This window comes from Peromyscus eremicus, chromosome 9 (assembly GCF_949786415.1).
Source record: "Peromyscus eremicus chromosome 9, PerEre_H2_v1, whole genome shotgun sequence".
NCBI classification, from domain to species: domain Eukaryota; kingdom Metazoa; phylum Chordata; class Mammalia; order Rodentia; family Cricetidae; genus Peromyscus; species Peromyscus eremicus.
Genome location: NC_081425.1, coordinates 56,266,628 through 56,284,725, shown reverse-complemented (window position 1 = coordinate 56,284,725; position 18,098 = coordinate 56,266,628). Strand labels below are relative to the sequence as shown.

The 18,098-nt window shown below is 45.4% G+C and overlaps 1 protein-coding gene across 1 annotated transcript in view; it reads left to right on the top strand.

The window, feature by feature from the left end:
• Nuggc (nuclear GTPase, germinal center associated) overlaps positions 1 to 10,641 on the top strand; it is a 43,226-nt gene extending 32,585 nt beyond the window's left edge. Inside the window, exons 13-18 of the mRNA XM_059273064.1 lie at positions 2,177 to 2,334; positions 3,658 to 3,796; positions 5,065 to 5,173; positions 5,655 to 5,791; positions 8,233 to 8,323; positions 10,450 to 10,641. Coding sequence (XP_059129047.1) covers positions 2,177 to 2,334; positions 3,658 to 3,796; positions 5,065 to 5,173; positions 5,655 to 5,791; positions 8,233 to 8,323; positions 10,450 to 10,595 — 780 coding nt within the window. The 3' untranslated portion in view covers positions 10,596 to 10,641. The remainder of the gene's footprint in view (positions 1 to 2,176; positions 2,335 to 3,657; positions 3,797 to 5,064; positions 5,174 to 5,654; positions 5,792 to 8,232; positions 8,324 to 10,449) is intronic.
• The last annotated feature ends 7,457 nt before the right edge of the window (positions 10,642 to 18,098 follow it).

Here is an 18,098-nt window from a genome sequence, read left to right as displayed (position 1 = left end):
TGTTGGCAGTGTTTGCTGAGACATATTTCCCTGACTTGGAGACAGTGGCCTGCTCATGGTGCCTTTACAGTCTCTCTCTCTCTCTGTGTGTGTGTGTGTGTGTGTGTGTGTGTGTGTGTGTGTGTGTACACATGCTGCATGACTAGTGCCTCTCTCATAAGGACTCCCATCCTATTGAACTTGGGCTCCACCTTTGAGACCTCACTTTTCCTTAATGACCTCCTTAAAGGTCCCACCTCTAAACACAGTATTATTGGGTATTAGAAATCCAACACCTAGGCTTGGGAAGGGGTGTAATTCAGTCTATAATGCCCATTAACTTAAGGAGTGGTGGTGACCTATCCACACAGCAGGGTGAGGTGGAAGACTCCAGTAATATGTTGTAGTTGTTTTTAAAATGACTTTGAAAGTTGGGACCTTGACAGTGAAAATGTGTGGCAGGGCTGTGAGCCTCCTGTGTGGAGAGGAGTGATGTTTCCCACCTGACTAGCCTCAGGAAAAGCCCTGGGCTGGAAGTGATAGCCAAAATCATCCATCCCCCTATCCTCCCTGTCAGAATCTGACAGATGGTGGGTGTTTGCTCTCCTTTTAAGTCCTGTCTCACTACATTCAGGGACTCTGTTTCTTAACAGTAGTTTCTACTTCATGGTAGAATAAGCCAGATCATAAAAGGTCAATGAGTGAGTGATACTAGGGGATAGAGTCCTGCAGGAGAGGCAGCTCTCTGAGACAGCTTGCTTGAGAAAGCAAGGGTGGTCAGGCATCCTTAGACCTCACCCACGTTCACCCACCACCGCTCCCTCCATCGGCCCTGCAGTGACTTATTTCTCTGCCACTGTAAGCATGCTCATGGTGCACCCAGCATAAACAGTGTTCCTTTGTGGTCAGAAATTGAAACGGACATTTATACACTATTACCATCTCTCATTTAACATGATGAAATAACCTAACGGTCTAAAACTAAGAGAGCGGTAAAGCGAATTATTCTGAACATGTACGTATGACTTCATGCATCATTGTTTCCCATGGCTGTGAAGCCCCTTAATGGGGGAGGGGCTTGTTTGGGCTCCTGGCTTAGAGGGTCCAGTCCACCATGGCAGGGAAGGCATGGAGCTAGGACATCTCTTTCAACGATGGTGGTGGGAACTTGCAACAGGGCCTTTTCACATCTTGATGGGTCAGGAAGCAGAAGCAAGTATCACTCTTGAGAACTGGCTCCAGTGACCCCCTTCAGTTAGTTAAGCCACATGTTCTAGAAGATGTACTCAGATAACACCACCAGCTGGAGGCCAAGTGTTCGGAATGTTAGAAGTGGAGGAGACAGGGAAGGAGAGAGATTGTAATGTATAGTATCATATATTTTCCTATTGTGTAGCTAGTCTCTTAAAGTAAATCACTGTTTAAAGCTCATGATGTCCTCTACTGACCTTTCAGAAAACACATTTTTATTGTCCTTACTTGATCACTATCTAGATTAAAATTGATTAATATTTCTTACAGCTCTCACTATATAGTAATTATTTCTCCCTCTTATTTCTGGACTTATTAGCCTGGGGAAAATACTAAAGATACATATATCCAATTGTATTTCATTAAATATTTAACAAAATTTGTACTGTCCCTCAGGGATTCCAAGACATACTCACTGTTAGTCTGTAGTACATTTTTTTTTTCATTTGTCCCATAATTGCTCATTTAACAAATGGTTGTCAGTCACTATTTGAGCCATTGTCAGATGTGAACATAAAGATGGGTGAGCCGCTGGGCCTGACTCACCAATCTGACTCTCTGGCAGTAGAGACTTGTAGCCAAGGAGACAGACAAACCAAAAATTGTCTGGAAAGGTGAACTAGTGCATTGGTGACAAAAGGCCCGTGAAAAACAACTTAAGAAAGGAAGGGCTTGATTTAGCTAAGGGTTGGAGGGTACAGTCCATTATAGTGGGGCAGGCATGTTTCAGGGGTGTGAGGCAGCTGGTCACATTGAATCCGCAGCTGACCAGCAGGGGCTCCCAGCCAACCTAGAGCTGTGACCATGATTGATTAACGTGTTAAGGATGTATTTAAAGACCATGCTGTCTCATTTCCATCCTAGGATTCTTAGTAACAACCTTTGACCAATGACAATGAGAGTCTGAATTCCCACTAACTTGCTAATTTATTGTTTAATTGTCTAGCGGAGTAGAGGAAACCAAGGTTTTCACCAGACCCTGAAAGCTGTTTGCCTGAAAAATGGCGTCTATGCCTCCAGGACTCTGGCCAGAATCGACCTGAACGGAGCCCTCTCTCAGCCCATCTATGACCAGATCGACCCTGTGTTTGGAGGCATTTTTAGGTAAAGACTCTTTCATCTTGCCCTCTCATAAATACACATCTGCAGGACATCAAGCCAGAGTCTCGGATTTAAGAATTTATTTTCTTGGCTCTGGGAGTGTAAAGAGTAGCTGGTTATTTGAGAAGGAAAGCTTTGCTTCTGGCAAAACACAAAAGCCATCTTGGTTTGGTTTACTTAAAAATTTCCCATGGTGACCTGGGGTACAAATGGAGATGTTGCTTCCAGACTAATATTATGATTGCCATTATTTTTCAAATATCTCCTACGTGCAGCAGGGGATTCATTTTCTTAGGGATCTGAGCCCTCGGACAGGGTATTTTGATTGGAGAGTGTGGAATAAAGCAAGCACAAAGCCTTCAGAACTTTCCCCAAGTGTTAACAGAAAGAAGGGCCCAGGGAGATGCTGTCTGCTTCTGGTGCATGCATACTCATGAACATGAGTTATGGGCCGCGTCCCTTCCCCAGGCCTGTTCCCTGACCTCTAACTCTCCCTCCATCAACAGAAGAGGTTCTTCAGATCCCCAGTGCAGCAGCCTGTCCCCAAGGATCCTTTCTCTGTCCCCTCCGTTCTTTAAACACAGTTGGGTCATACCATCTTCTACCGCACCCTGTCGGATAGACTTAGAACATCATTCAGGATAATCTACCTCTGCTGTGCGCATCAGCGTTTGTTTGCATTGGCAAATGCTTCCAGTAACTCTACAGAGTGGCTTTGGTCCTTTACACATGAACCAGCAGACCGTGAAGAACTGTGAGACTTCCCCAGTGTCACCAGATCATGAAAAACAACAACAACAACAACAACAAAAAACACCAACTCCCCCCCAAAAAAACCAAACCAACCAACAAAAACCCCCAGGATCCAAAGCTCAGGCAGGCTTTCTTCTCAGCAGCCTGCAGCTTCTTCTTTCTCAATATGCTGAAGGGAATAACCTCCCGCTTCTTTTCACTTCCTTGCATCTCACCCTCCCTAATGCAAGCACTGGCAGTCCACAGACAGGGAGTTTTGAGGAGAGCCCAGCCTCTGCCTCTGACTAGTTGTGTGGTGTTGGGCATGTCAACCATCCCCTCTGTACCCCAGTTTTCTCATCTGTAAAATAGGCACCATCATACTGACCACACAGGCCTTGAGGCCAAAGGCCTAGAAGAGCTCAGTGTCTGGCACACTGTGGGCGACCTGATAACTGTTACCTTTCATTTGCTTTTCTTCTTGAAAGTACTAAAAGAAAACCAGCTTGTTTCCCAGCCGCCGCCGCCGCCGCCGCCGCCGCCGCCGCCGCCGCCGCCGCGGTCTCTTAACCTGTATACTGCTTTCCTCTGTAGGGATGGGAAGCCAGCTGGCTCTGCTCTCATGCTGCACATAGATGCTTTCAAACATTCCCTAGAAGAGAGGATGGCAGAAATCGGGATAAGAAACGGCTGGAAATACGACGGATACAAGAGAGGCTTCCTAATCCAGGAGGTGTGTTCCTCAAAGAGAGTGGAGAAGATGAACCAGGGCTTTCTTCTCCCTGGGTTGTCTAGGACTGGATGCATCTCTTCACAGCCCTGTGAGATATAAGACGTGGCAGGATGGGGATGAGAGAAGAGGTCCTAAGACAACCATGGAGGCGTAGGACACTCAGGAGAGCGTTGGTCCATGGAGAAGCAATTAGTCAGGGCATCTGAAGTGATGAAGTTGACACAGACTCCAGGATAGTCACAGAACACTAACGTGTATAAAAATGTCCATCCCATAATAAGATGGTCACTAACCTCGCCATCATTTTGGCCAATTTTATGAAGGAGCCAAGGAAGCAAAGCTTAGAGAAGTCAGCCATTATCGTCGTCATCATCGTTGTTATTCCTATTATCATGATCATTTGAGGTCATTTGCTAGTGTTGACAACTCCAGGCTTTTGCCTGTGACTCACTTCCCTCCAGGTCTAACTGGAGTCACACGGCAATGCTAGGAAATTACGCTGGTGTGCCTGGCCTCTCAAAGACCTCCCCTGGGTCTGTGCTCTGCTTAGAACACACTTTGTAGAGTCCGGGTACTGTGGGGCTCCTTTAGGGAATAACGATACTCTGGATAGAGTTCTTGCCCATAGGGAGCTGGCAGCTGAGCGGTAGAGATGGCTTGTGGACAGCTGTGTTAGTTACTTAAAGAAGGAAGGGTTTATCTTGGCTCACAGTTCGAGGGTATCAGCCATCATTGAGGGGAAATCATGGCGGCAGCTGTCACATTACACCCACATTCAGGAAGCAGTGAGTGATGAATATGGATGCTAAGCTTACTTTCTCCTTTTGGTGCATGACCCCACTGAATGGAGTGATGCTACCCACATTTGGTATATGATTTCTATAGACCAGTTAACCTGACATTTAATATATGATTTCTATAGGTCAGTTAACCTGACATTTAATATATGATTTCTATAGGTCAGTTAACCTGACATTTAATATATGATTTCTATAGACCAGTTAACCTGACATTTAACATATGATTTCTATAGGTCAGTTAACCTGATCTACATAACCCTTACAGACATCGCAGAGGCTTGTTTCCTTGGTTATTCTAGATTCTGTCAAGGTGACAATATTTGTCACCACAACAGCCAATCCTAACATAAGGCAGGGTGTGTGTGTGTGTGTGTGTGTGTGTGTGTGTGTGTGACACACATAGGCACACCTGAGTGCCTCTGTCAGAGGAACCATCCCAAATGGCCTGGTGTTAACATGCTTTCTCAGATAAGTGCCATCCTGGGAGGCCTGGAGGGCCACATCCTCCGCAGGAAGAGGAAGATCTACGAGTCTGTCAGCAGCTCCATCCAAAGCGACCTGAAGCCCTGCTATGAAGGTGGAGCCCAAGGAGGCGCTTCCTGTTCCTGGTTTCCCGGGACCCTATTTCCTATCAGCTTCCTGCTCTGCTGGCATCTTTATAAGAACCCATCCCTCCAACCTAAGTTCTTGTGACACTCTCAACCTACACATTGAAACCATTGCGGGATGCAGGGAAAGGAAGCGAGGGGCCTCCCTATCTACAAGTTGCCTGAGCCCCTGGGCTGTAGCTTAGGACGCAGTTCTCACTTGTGGCTTCTTTAAACGCTGTCAGGCCCCTTCTTGAGTTTGTTTTAGGAAGTGATTTTGTAACCTGCGTGATTCAGTCAGGTGTTGTTTTTTTCCATGACATGTGTATATATATGTATGTACATGTGTACATGTGTTTTTCTGCTTGCTTGCTTGCGTGTGTGCCTGGTTTTTATTCTGATGCCACAGATTTCTCAGCAAGTCTCTGCTGTCATGTGACTGTGGCTATCTTTTTTTTTTTTTTTGGTCAGAGGCAGCTCAGATCACTGGTAAAAAAGCGTGTGAGAGAATGAAGGATGTCATCAGAAGAGGAGTGGAGCGGCAGGTGGCCGAGGGCCTGTTTGAGAGGGCTCAAGAGAGGATGTGGCACCAGTTTCAACAACTGAAGGTACTCTCCGTCTGCAGGGGGAGGTCAGTCCTGGGGCGGGGAAGTGGGGAGCTGGTCCAGGAGACACAGGAGACACCTGGGCCAAGCAGAGCCGGATGCCTTCGGCCCCGGGCCTAGCCAGTGTCCACAGTGCTGAACATCCTTTCTTCCCTGCCACCAAGCACGACCGTCGGCTACATCATGGGGCTGTGACTTTAGAAACAACCCCTTCAGCTCTGTCCTGTGTCATGCCTCTCTGCAAAGCCATCCATAGGACAGGGGTCATAATAGTTGGTGAGTGCTTGGGTCTTTGTGTACGTCCCCTCGCTGGATCCCCAGCAAGCCTGTGAGGTGGGTACTATTGCTGTGTCCCTTCTATGCATTAACAAACCCAGGCAGAAGATGAGTCAAGAGGTCACAGCTACTGAGAAGCAGAGCTAGAGTTCAGGACCAGGTGACGTGGTGCCGGTATCTCCAACAGTAGTATAATCTAAAAGCTATAGTGTCTTTTAATAAGGAAGATGGCTCAGCTCCACACAATTGTAGTAAGTAAATGTCAGAATATAACCATAGGTCAGTGAGTGGTTGGACCTGGTACAGATTCAAGTTTGAGCCTGTCTGTTTCTGAAGTGGTTCCTAAGGGTCCTCTTGGACCAAAGTATCTGTCATCTGTATACATCAGATGGACATGTCTTGGTTCTAGGTCTCTTGGCTTGCTACCTCCTCCCTCCCAAGTGATAGAAAACCTTTATCACAGTTTCATGAGCCCCTCCCTGGCTCCTCCATCCCACCCACCAGAGGAAGCTAGATAGAAGTAGCGTCAGGCTTCACAAACCTCCCTGAGACAGTCTATCCTGCTTCTTCCCAACTCCCCCTCACTTCAGTTTTAGTCTCTGTTGTATAAAGCAGGGAACTTCCCTTGGACTAGGTGAGAGGTACCTTGGTAACTGGATCGTTAAGGTGCTCAATGAAACATTGGGTCTTTGTGTACATTCCCTCGCTGGATCCCCAGCGAGGATACACTGACCATGTGCATATATAGCTTAAGTCACAGAAATAGAGATAGATACAAAGGAGTAAGATTATCTTGTGCTCCATCCTCTGACCTTTTTCAAAATCAAGAACATTAGTCAACTTTTAGTTATTTAAATATTTTTGTTCTACCGAATGGATGGAATTTTGTTTTGTACATATTTAATGTGAGAAAAGTTCCTGTTTTTAAAAACGGACTTCTGGGCTGATGAGATCGCTCAGCAAGTAAAGGCACTTGCTGCCAAGCCTAGTGACCCGAGTTCAATCCCCAGGACCTACATAGTGAAAGGAGAGAACTGAGTCCTACAAGTTGTCTTCCAATTCCATCTGTGTGTCTTGGCATGTGACGTCTCCTTCTATCAGCTGACTAACTGAAAATATAAATAAGTGGATCCCTTTATAACGTTCTTATAAGCTGAAGAGCAGAAGACTATTCTACTGAATGTATTGATCAGTCTCTGCTAAATTGATCAGTTTGCAGTGTCTTAGGTTTTATTGCGGTGAAGAGACACCATGACCACGGCAACTCTTATAAAGGAAAACATTTAATTACATTTAAATAGAGATTTAGTCTATTATTGCCATAGTGGACATGGTGCTGGAGAGGTAGCTTGAGAGTTCTACATCCTGATCCTCAGGCAACAGGAAAAGAGTGACACTCGGCCTGACTTGAACATTATTTAACTTCAAAACCCATCCCCAGTGACACACCTCCTACAACAAGGCCACACCCCCTAATAGTGCCGCTCACTATGAGCCTATGGAGGCCATTTTCATTCAAAACACCACATGTGGCTTGCTGATTTGTCTTCAGTCTGTAGTGAGGTAGCTACATCTGGTTTAAGGAGCTATAGCTCCCCCCCTCCTGATCTTACAGACAAGGATGCTGAGGCTGAGTGAGGCTAGCTCAAGGTAGGAACCCTTGTCCCACCATTGAAGAAGAAGTTATAAGGCTAGGAACTGAGGAGATCTGGGTTCAAAACCAGGCTGGAGGAAAGAGCCTTGGTGTCTGTCACAGGAGACAAGAAACAGAAGAGGGCAGACAATGGTTTTAGGTGCTCAGAGGGTTGAGAACAGCAAGAAGACATTTCTCAGGCCTCTGGGGAGAAGAGTGGTCCTGTCAAACAAGGTGTGCTGCACAGAGCAATGCCCACCTAGCACTCATGCAGGAGAGGATGGAGCGTAGTGATGCTGGATCTCTCCTTCAGCTCCAGATTCAGTGGGTCACCTACAGAAGATAGCTGCCATGCATCCTCACAGGCAGGGAAAGAGATGCAGAGGCAGGTGGGACCAATGGGAATGCTTTCCTGTTGATAACCCCTCTGGGGTCATCGCCAGCTGGGGGTGGGGGTCCAGGGAGGTTCATTTTTCATAACTCGCTTCCCCTTAGGCTGCTCCATCCTAACCGATCTGGTGTTCTTGTCATGTAGCACGGAATCACCGAGAAGGTCAAGGGAAGCATCACTACCATGCTGACCCTTGCTGCCCCCCAAGGAGATGGTCTCTACAAGGAGCTTGCAGGTAAGTAGAAAGCCTCCTGAAGGGAGGGCAATTGTGTAGTTGCCCCTGGCTGAATTCAAAGACATCCGAGTGGGACTGGAGCAATAGCTCAGCAGTGAAGAGCACTGGCTGCTTTTCCAGGGGACTTAGGTTCAACTCCCAGCACCCACAAGGTGACTCACAACTATCTGTATCTCTAGTCCCAGGTGATCCACTGCCCTCTTTTGACCCCTGTGGGTACTGCACACACATGGAACACACACAAGTATGCAGGCAAAATACACATACATATTAAAATAAATAATAAAAATTTAAAAGCACAGATGTCAAGGTGAGAATTTCTAGAACAAGTTACACAGATGATGATTATAACTGTCCCATTCAGCAAAGACAAGTACTCAGACTCAGTGGGTGCCGTCTTGTGTAGGTCTCCCAAGTCCTCAGAGATACTAGTCACTGCTCCATCTTTTCAGTGCAGAAAAAGGGACAGCCTAGGCCATGCTTACTCCCAAGTTTCCATAGCTGGCAACTGGCAAACAGTAACCCACAAGCTCCCCCTCTGTCTCCGTAGCCTTTCTTCCAAGATGCTGCCTCCTTAGAAAAGATTCCATCTCCTGGTGATAGAGGAAAAAGAGTCTCCTGATATACCAGAGCCCTGGGAAGGTGGCTCCACCTCCCTTCCCTGCCCAGAGCTTCATTGAACTACCTCATACAAATGAGATGGTGGCCAAGTGGGGAAAAAAGTAATTGAGAAATTTCTAGCAAAACTCCCCCTGTCTTTAGGCTCAGTATACCGGGAATCTAGGCATTGGCCTCTCAGCAGCCTCGTGTGTGCACAAAACGGCACAGACGAGGTTATGAGAGCAGCGCGTTGGTAGTATCGCAAGGCAAGACAACGCATGCCTCTGTGAGCACAGCACAGGTTATGGTAGACACATGGTTGGGGGCAATGGAGCAACTTCTGGAAGCCGGGAAGCACCTCAGCCCAGGGCATGGCCGTAAAGAGCAATCTCCAGCATGTGTAGGGGAGAAGAAGGAAGCCATGTGGGAAAGCATGCATGGCATGTAGCCATTTGTGAAGGACATCTCCCGGGGGACTTGAGTTTCATATAGTCACTGTACAACAGATTGCCTTTAAGGGAATCATACTTGCTGAAGGTCTTCCAACTGTCCAGGCCTTGTAGACAGGGTACTGCTCCAAGTTTCACCTAAGTTCTACCTGCCTAGATGAAGCCTTTTCTCTCTCCCCCACCAACACCAAGTGCACATCATGAAGGAAGACCGTGCCAGATGCCAAGGTTATAAAGAGGATCAGATGGCAAACTATGTGTTCAGGTATTGCCTGAAGAATGGATCCTTCAAGACTGAAGAGCACTCATTTTTCCCCCACTTAACAATAAAGTCACAAAAATGTTAAAACACACAAATAACTAACCAAACAAATCAAAACCAAACCAAAACAAAACAAAAGAAACATATAGAACAAATACCAAGCTAACCACAGTGAGGACATAATCAGAATGCAGATTGAAAAGTGAAAATCTTCAATGCCAAAAGAGAGCAAAGCAAGTTCGCTAGGAATCAAGGTTGGGCAAGGACAGGAGAGATCTGTCTGGAGGTGATGTGGGCAGATCTGACCGTGTCCTCTGCCTGTGTCTCCTCTCACCAGGCTCTGACGAGGCCTAAGTGAGGACCCAGAAGGTTCCTAGGGCTTCTTTCCAAAGATTTATTTTTACTGTTTGTGTGTATGTGTGTGTGTGTGTGTACATATGTGTACACACATGAGTGCAGGTATTTTTAGAGACCAGAGGCATGGGATTCCTCTGGAGGTTGTGTACTGCCCAGTGTGGATGCTGGAACTTGAAATAGGATGCTCTGCAAGAGCAAGCCTAAGCCCCTTTATCCACTGATCCAGCCCTCCAGCCTCCCAGGGTGTTTTAAGGGGTAGGATCCTTCTAAGTGTGACCTCCCCAGACCCAGGTAACAAAGAGACTCCCTGGCTTTTTACTTACGAAACAAGGAGACAGGATTCTCTGATTATCCCAGATCTTATATTCTTGTAAGTGACAGGGTCGCTGAGGGCCTCGTCCAGAGGGGGCCGTTCTTAAGAAGACACTGACTGCGCATGCATGTCTGCTTCTCTGTAGATGTCAGGAGCGAACAGAAGGAGATGGAAAAGCTTCACAGAAGCCTGAGGGAGGTTGCCGAGAATGCGCAGCTGCGGAGGAGCATGCAAGATTTCCTCCTGCAAATGTCCCCCAGCAAAGCAGGCCCCCATGGAACAAAACTTTAGTTTGAGGCACTTAAATCTGAAGAGATGAAAAGAAGCCTGGAGTCAAATAACCGGAATTATTGCTGTTTTTGTTTTGTTTTGTTGAAACAGAATAAAAATCATTTCTCATCTCTTGGACTTTATATATAACATAAAACCAGTACATCATTATTTCTGGTATGATTTCCCTTTACAGCAAAAAAAAAACGTGTCATCCTGAGTCCTGAGTGGACTCTTGGGCTCTAGAGATAAGAACCTCATCCTTGGGCTGGAGAGATGGCTCAGTGGTTGAGAACCTCATCCTTCGCCAAGGACTGATATTTACACGTTAGGAAGCTTAAACATTAAGCAGAAAGTTAAAAAATTGTTCCCACTTTAACTGTGACGAGACTTTTGAGGAAGAGGCGATGCTGTCCGTGGAAATAAACCTGAGACCAGGGTGTTATCACTTTTCTGCATCTGTGAACACACCCTGGCAAAGGTAACTTAGAGGAGGAGGGTTGTGTTGGCTCGGAGTCTAGGGTCTAGTCCATCACGGCTTGAGGAAGGAGGGGCTCCGCTTATATCCCCTGCAGTCCAAAAGCAGAGCATGAATGCTGGTGCTCAGTTCCCCTCTAAACAGAAGTCAGTTGGACCCCTACTGTGCTCGGTCTTTCTGATTGGTATTTTAAAGAAAATTCCACTTCGTGCAGACAAATAGGTACCTGGAATACAGAGAAATGTTTTTTAATAGCAATTTTAATTTGTCAGTGGGTTAATTCTTCAATTCTACAGTCTTGAAGGATGGTAGTTTATTTTTAAAAATCTATTTTATTTTTTAATGTATGTGGGTGTTTTGTCTACATGTATGTGGGTGCACCACGTGTGTCTGATACCCATGGAGGCCAGAGGGAGCACTAGATTGCCTAGAATTGGAATCACAGATGATTTGGGTGCTAGGAATCGAACCTAATCCTCCTCAAGAGCAGCCAGTGCTCTTAACCACTGAGCCATATCCTCAGCACCCAGTACTTAAAGGCTGGTTGAGGAGCTGAAACTGAACCAATGAACTTTGTTTTCAAATTCTGTTACACTAAAGTCCATTGTGCTGTCACACACACACACACACACACACACACACACACACACACACACACAAAGCAGGCCTTTCTGTTTTTTTTCTAAATCCTCCTGCCTCCGCTCCTAAATTCTGGAATTACATGTGTGCAGCACCACATCTGGGTTATCTTTATGCACTGTGAATGCATTGAAAATACTTGTTCACTAGGTTAAGCAGGTATTCTAAATGCTGACACCTTTCATCATACAATATCACAAAGTCATATTTCTTAATACCTCCACCAGTGTCACCAGAAAAGGCCTGAAGCAGTGGAAAGCTGAGAGTGAGCACAACTTTGATACAGTTTTGGTTTTTCCCCTAAAGACTCACCTCTTCATTGGCCACAGATACTGATAGTTGTTTGAAGTGAAAGGTTTATTTTCAGAACAGTTTCCATTGTATGATCAATCAGTTTATTTATCATTTCCAGTAAAAATAGACTTCATGTGAACAGAGTCAAATTCAGTCCATAAGTACTTTGCAGTAGCAGAAGTGTATCAAGTATATTCCCCATTTTGCTACACAGAGTAATAAAAAGGCACCGGTGAGCTGGGCAGCAGTGGTGCACACCTTTAATCCCAGCACTTGGGAGACAGAGCCAGGCAGATCTCTGTGAATTCGAGACCAGCCTAGTATACAGAACGAGACCTAGAACAGGCACCAAAACTACACAAAGCAACCCTATCTCCAAACATACAAACAAACAAACAAACAAACAAAAAGTCATGGGTGTAAGGGTCAATGATTAGTAGGATTAACAAGTTAGCCCATTACATTAAGGAATGTTTTATTTGAAACTGTTTTTTGTTTGTTTCAGATTGAAAGTTCATGATAGTAAAAGACACAGCGATATGAATGTAGCTTGAGGTCACTGTCTTGAGTGTAGCTTGGGGCCACTGCCCTAGTCACTAGTAAGGTACAGGCGGCTCTACCTTCTTTTTTTTTTTTTTGTACACCTTTGGTGAAAGTATTGGTCTGGAAAAATGGACAAACGATTCCCTGGAAAAATGGACAAACGATTCCCTTTGATCCTTTGTTTTTGTTTTTGTTTTGTTTTTTTTGGTTTTTCGAGACAGGGTTTCTCTGTGTAGCTTTGCGCCTTTCCTGGAACTCACTTGGTAGCCCAGGTTGGCCTCGAACTCACAGAGATCCGCCTGGCTCTGCCTCCCAAGTGCTGGGATTAAAGGCGTGCACCACCACCGCCAGGCGATCCTTTGTTTTTACTTCTATGTGTTACAAGCATAGTCACATAATAGTATATACAGTAACAATACTACAGTTACGTAATATTATTTGAAGGTTGAGTATGATAAATTAGAGACATAAGTATATAAACCCCAGAGCAACCATGAGGAAAAAAAGAGCAATATATCTAGTAAGCTAATTAAGAAAATAAAACAGAAATTTTTAAGATGTTCAAAAAACACAGCAAAGGTGGGGAGATAGAGAAAAACAACAAATGTCATAAATAAAAAACAAATACCCAAGTGGTATATCATTAAAACTTAATCACATAGATAGTCACACTAAATGTAAATGGTCTAAAACATTTATTTAAAGGCAGAGATTATTAAATATGTTAAAAATGTGTTGTCTACAAGGAATCCACTTTAAAGATGTCAATAAGTTAAAAGTAAAAATATCAAGAGATTTTTTTCTACACTATAAGTTCATGATAGTGAAAGACACAGCAACGTGAGTTTAGCTTGGGAGTCACTGTCTTGAGTGAGCTTGGGGTCACTGTCATGGGTGTAGCTTGGAGCCATTGCCCTGGTTATTATTAAGGTTGTCATTAACATCAGACCAGTGAATTTCATGTTCTCAGTGCCAAGAGGCTGAGGAGTGAAGAGGTTGTGCCTGTGATTAGTCAAGAGTCAAAACAAACCTTTGCATCATTAAGAGAGTGAGAAAGATTTGCGTGTCATACGCCTACCAGCCACACATCCCAAGAAGGTGCCCACCACACCCATTTACCTGGAAGGGTGAGCTCTTGCTTTGGAGAGGGAATGAACTTTAGTCTGTCTGTCTGTCTGTCTGTCTGTCTCTCTCTCTCTCTCCATAAACCATCATAAATCCTTTTTACGCTGTGGGGAACTTGAGTTGATTTAGACGCGAAAGAGTGCGGGGGGGGGGGGATTCTTTATCAATTACTCTTGGATACAGTGAAGTTATCAACTGTTAGGACTGAAATGTGATTGAATACCAAGTACGTAGTTTGGGGAGGCTATGGAACCTTTGAGAGGTGGGGCCTATCTGAGGGAAATGGGTTATTGGAGGGCTAGGCCTTGGGGGTGATAGCCTGACCCTGCTTTGGGTTGACCTTTCTCAGCTCCTTGTTCTGTTGAGATGTAAGCAGCTGTCACCATCTGGCCACCACAGGGTCATCTGCCACCATGTCCTCTCAATATGATGAGCTGTATCCTCTCAGACCAAGAGCCAAATCAGCCTCTTCTTCCTTAATTGCTTCTTTCAGTTTCTTGGTCATGGAGATGAGAAGAACAGCTGACCTGTCAGCCTTTCGCCACATGTGTAAGTTGTCAGGGGGCCTCGTTTGAGGGCACGTTCTGACTCAGCAGGTCTGGGCAGGACAGGGAAATGCAGCATTCCAACCAATTCCCAACTCCATGTCTTTGACTAGTGTGATGGTTAGTAATGTTGATTGTCACTGTGACAGGCAGGAGAAAGACTGTGCCCTTGAAGGGGTGTAGTTAGAAGTTTCTCCGGTCCTGCCTGGGCCCTGCAGTGCCATGGTCTGCTTATAAAATAATCACACAGAGGCCTAATATTATTTATAACTGCTTGGCCATTAGCTCAGGCCTACCACTGACTAGCTCTTTAAACTCAGCTCATTTTTGTTAATCTATAAATCGCCACATTTTCCATGGCTTTGCCTGTGTGCCCATTACATGCTGCTCCCTGGATGGCGGGCTGGTGTCTCCTGACTCAGCCTTCCTCCTTCCAGAATTCTGTTTGTCTGCTTATCCCGCCCATACTTCCGGCCTGGCTACTGGCCAATCAGCGTTTTATTAAACCAGTGTACAAAAGCATTATTCCACAGCAAAGGGGTGTCTAGAGTGAGTTAGCTGAAGAAGGAAGAGCCATCCTGAGTGTGAGTGGCAGCGTTCCGTGGGCTGGGGTTTCTGTGCTGAGCAAAGAGGAGAGAGGGAGCTGAGCATCGGTATTCCTCTCTGTTTCCTGACTGTGGACACGATGTGACAAGTGGCCTCCTTTCCTGCTACCATGACTCCCCACTTTTGCAGACTGTACCCTGGAAACTTGAGCCCAAAGAAACCCTTTGTTAGGTACTAGATCACAACAACGATGACAATGACATTTAATACAGGTAGCAAAGGGAGGGAATCAGGAGTCCCAGATCCAGTGCCTACCTCTGCCTGGTCACCTGGACAAACAACCTCGTTGAACTATAGCCTCGCATTCTAAGAGACCAAGCTGCTGTGTGCTGAAGGCTAGGGTCTTCCTTTTGGAATGAAAGTGGGACCGGGTTAAAAAATTAAAAAAAAAAAAAAAAAAAAGGAGGAAAGAACAGACAGAGGCTCTGTGTCACTCTAGGGCCAGCAATTTCCAGAAAATGCTAAGACAGTACCACTATGGACTCATGCAGCTGAGCAGCCTCAGAGCTGCCCGGGAGCCCTGTCCAGCTTGGCTAATTCTTCCATTCTTGAGTTCCCACTGGGAGGGAACTGCTGTGTCCTTGAAGGTTCAGCGACGTCCAGCATCCGGCTAATGACAGCCCCACCCCAGTCTCTGGGTAGTGCTGTTGCCTCTTCATCGTGAAGGATTGGACATAAAGAAGGATTGAGGGCTGGGAGGGGAGGTCAGGAGCCACTCTGTGGTCTTTGAACAAATACCAGGCTCTTACAGAAATGTGAGACTGTGTGAGTGCCTGTGTTGAGCTGAGATTTGGAATGTCAGCATGACGAAGCCCTGGAAGCCTGCAGGACTCAGAGTGGCTATTGGTGTGGGCCTGGCTGGGGTTTCAGCCCTCTGCAACATGCCCGGGGCCTGCTGCGATGTTTCATCAGCTTGGAGACCAGTCATGCGGTGGAACTGGTTCTGTATCCAACTTTAGGAGATGTAGCAAGGAAAGGACTCCTCAGAGAAGGAGCCATGCAAAGAATCCCCTGTAGGCAACATGCCCTCTCTCTCCAGAACTAAGAGGAATTAATGTACTGTCTTTTTTTTTTTTTTTTGGTTTTTCGAGACAGGGTTTCTCTGTGTAGCTTTGTGCCTTTCCTGGAACTCGCTTTGGAGACCAGGCTGGCCTCGAACTCACAGAGATCCGCCTGCCTCTGCCTCCCGAGTGCTGGGATTAAAGGCGTGCGCCACCACCGCCCGGCAATGTACTGTCTTTTCAAGGACTCTTGTCTCCATAGATATTCTACTGATAGATTTTACATTTCTCTTTATTTATTTCTTTGTATATGACTGCTTTGCCTTTGTGATGGTTTGAATTAGAATGGCCCCCATAGGCTCATATATATGAATGCTTGATCCCCAGATGTTGGAACTGTTTGTGAAGGATTATGAGGAGGTGTGTCAGTGGTGACAGGCTTTGAGGTTTCAGTTCCTGCCACCATGCCTTTGCTCCACCATCATGGACTCTAACCCTCTGAAATTGTAAGCCCAATTAAACACATTTTTATAAGTTGCCTTGGTCATGGTGTTTTATCACATCCATAGAAGAGTAACTAATACAGCGGCATGCATGTATGTGTACTATTTGTGTGCCTGGCACCTGTAGAGGCCTGAAAAAGCTGTGGGATCTCCTGGGCATGGGCCTGTAGACAGTTGTGAGCCACCATGTGGGTATTAACTAGGAGCAGAACCCAGGTCCTTTGCAAGAGCAGCAAGTGCTCTTAACTGCGGAGCAATCTCCCCAGCCTCCCTGCTGACGTATTTGAAAATGATTTCTGTGTATGTAGAGAAGACAAAAGACCACAGCCCCAGTCTGAGTTGTAGTTTTCCTTTCTTTCTTTTTTCTTTTTCTTTTTTTTTAGAAATACAGGAGATAAATATAAAAAGTAAAGTTAAAGGGTTGGAATGTGTAACACTAATCTTAAAAGGTCTTATTACTAAAAAAAAATCCAGAGCCAGATATTGAGGTGAAAGCTCAAAGACCAGAGAAACAGAACAAGCCAGCCACGTTCTTACCTCTGCGAAATCTTCAGTCTCAAGAGAAAGACTTGCTGTTTACTCACGCCTTGTATACCTTTCTGTGCCCTGCCATCTTACTTCCTTCCTAGTGCTGGGATTAAAGTCATGTGCCACCACGCCTGGCTCTGTTCCCAGTGTGGCCTTGAGCTCATAGAGATCCAGATGAATCTCTGCCTTCCAGTGATAGGATTAAAGGCATGTGCTACCACTTCCTGACCTCTATGTTTAATATAGTGGCTGGTTTTGTCCTCCGATCCCCAGGAAAGATTTATTAGGGTACACAATATATCATCACAGGAATGAATGCTGAAGGAAAACAGGTTTTTGGCATGATAGTTGAGAGATTAGGGAGCTCTTGCTTATGTAAGCCTTAAAGAACTATCTGATTGTTAAAAAACAAAACAAAACAAAACAGTAGAATGCTTGCATGCCTTCCTTTGATAATATACAATCCAAATAAAAATAATAAAACTTCCATTTTGCATCAACTGTAATTTATGCTTCAGAAAAGAAAAGAAGGACAATAATTCATCACCCTTTCTTTCCCTTTCTTCTTTAAAATTTTTGTCTGTTTTTCACAACAGGATTTCACTGTGTAGCTCTGGTTGTCCTGGATCTCACTCTGTAGACCAGGCTAGCCTCAAACTTAGTGATCTCCCTGCCTCTGCCTCCCAAGTGCTGGGATTAAAGGTGTGTGCCGCCAATCCCAGCTTCTTCTTCTTTTTTTTTTTTTAAATTTTATCTGTGCAACATCCTTTCCTTTCTTTCATTCTTTCTCAATCTTTGTTTTTTTCTCCTTTCCTCTCTTCCTGGAATGATACATGCTGAAATGTCTTTACTCTTAGGCTCCTTAGACACCACATTTCCAATTCTCAGTTACTACCAAACGCATGCATGGAATGTTCTTCCTCTTCCTCACCACAGCAAAGTAAGTGGTAAAATCCGTCGTGAGGCAGCACTCAGCACCAAGGAGGGGGTTTATCACACGTTCCTTTCAGAAGTCGGGGAGGCATCAGAGGTCACCGGGTCGGCAAGCCACATGATGGAGGAGACCCTTGGTGTGATAATCCTGTTGGGGAAAGAGTCCCAGGCTGTGATCACACAAAGTCCATGGTGAGACTTTTCGATTCTGACAGCCAGTTCTAGATGGCCCAGTGTTGACCCAGGATGCTGTGGTTTGGATGAGAAATATCCTCTATAGACTGATGTATTTGAATACTTAGTTCCCTGGTTGACAGTACTGTTTGGGG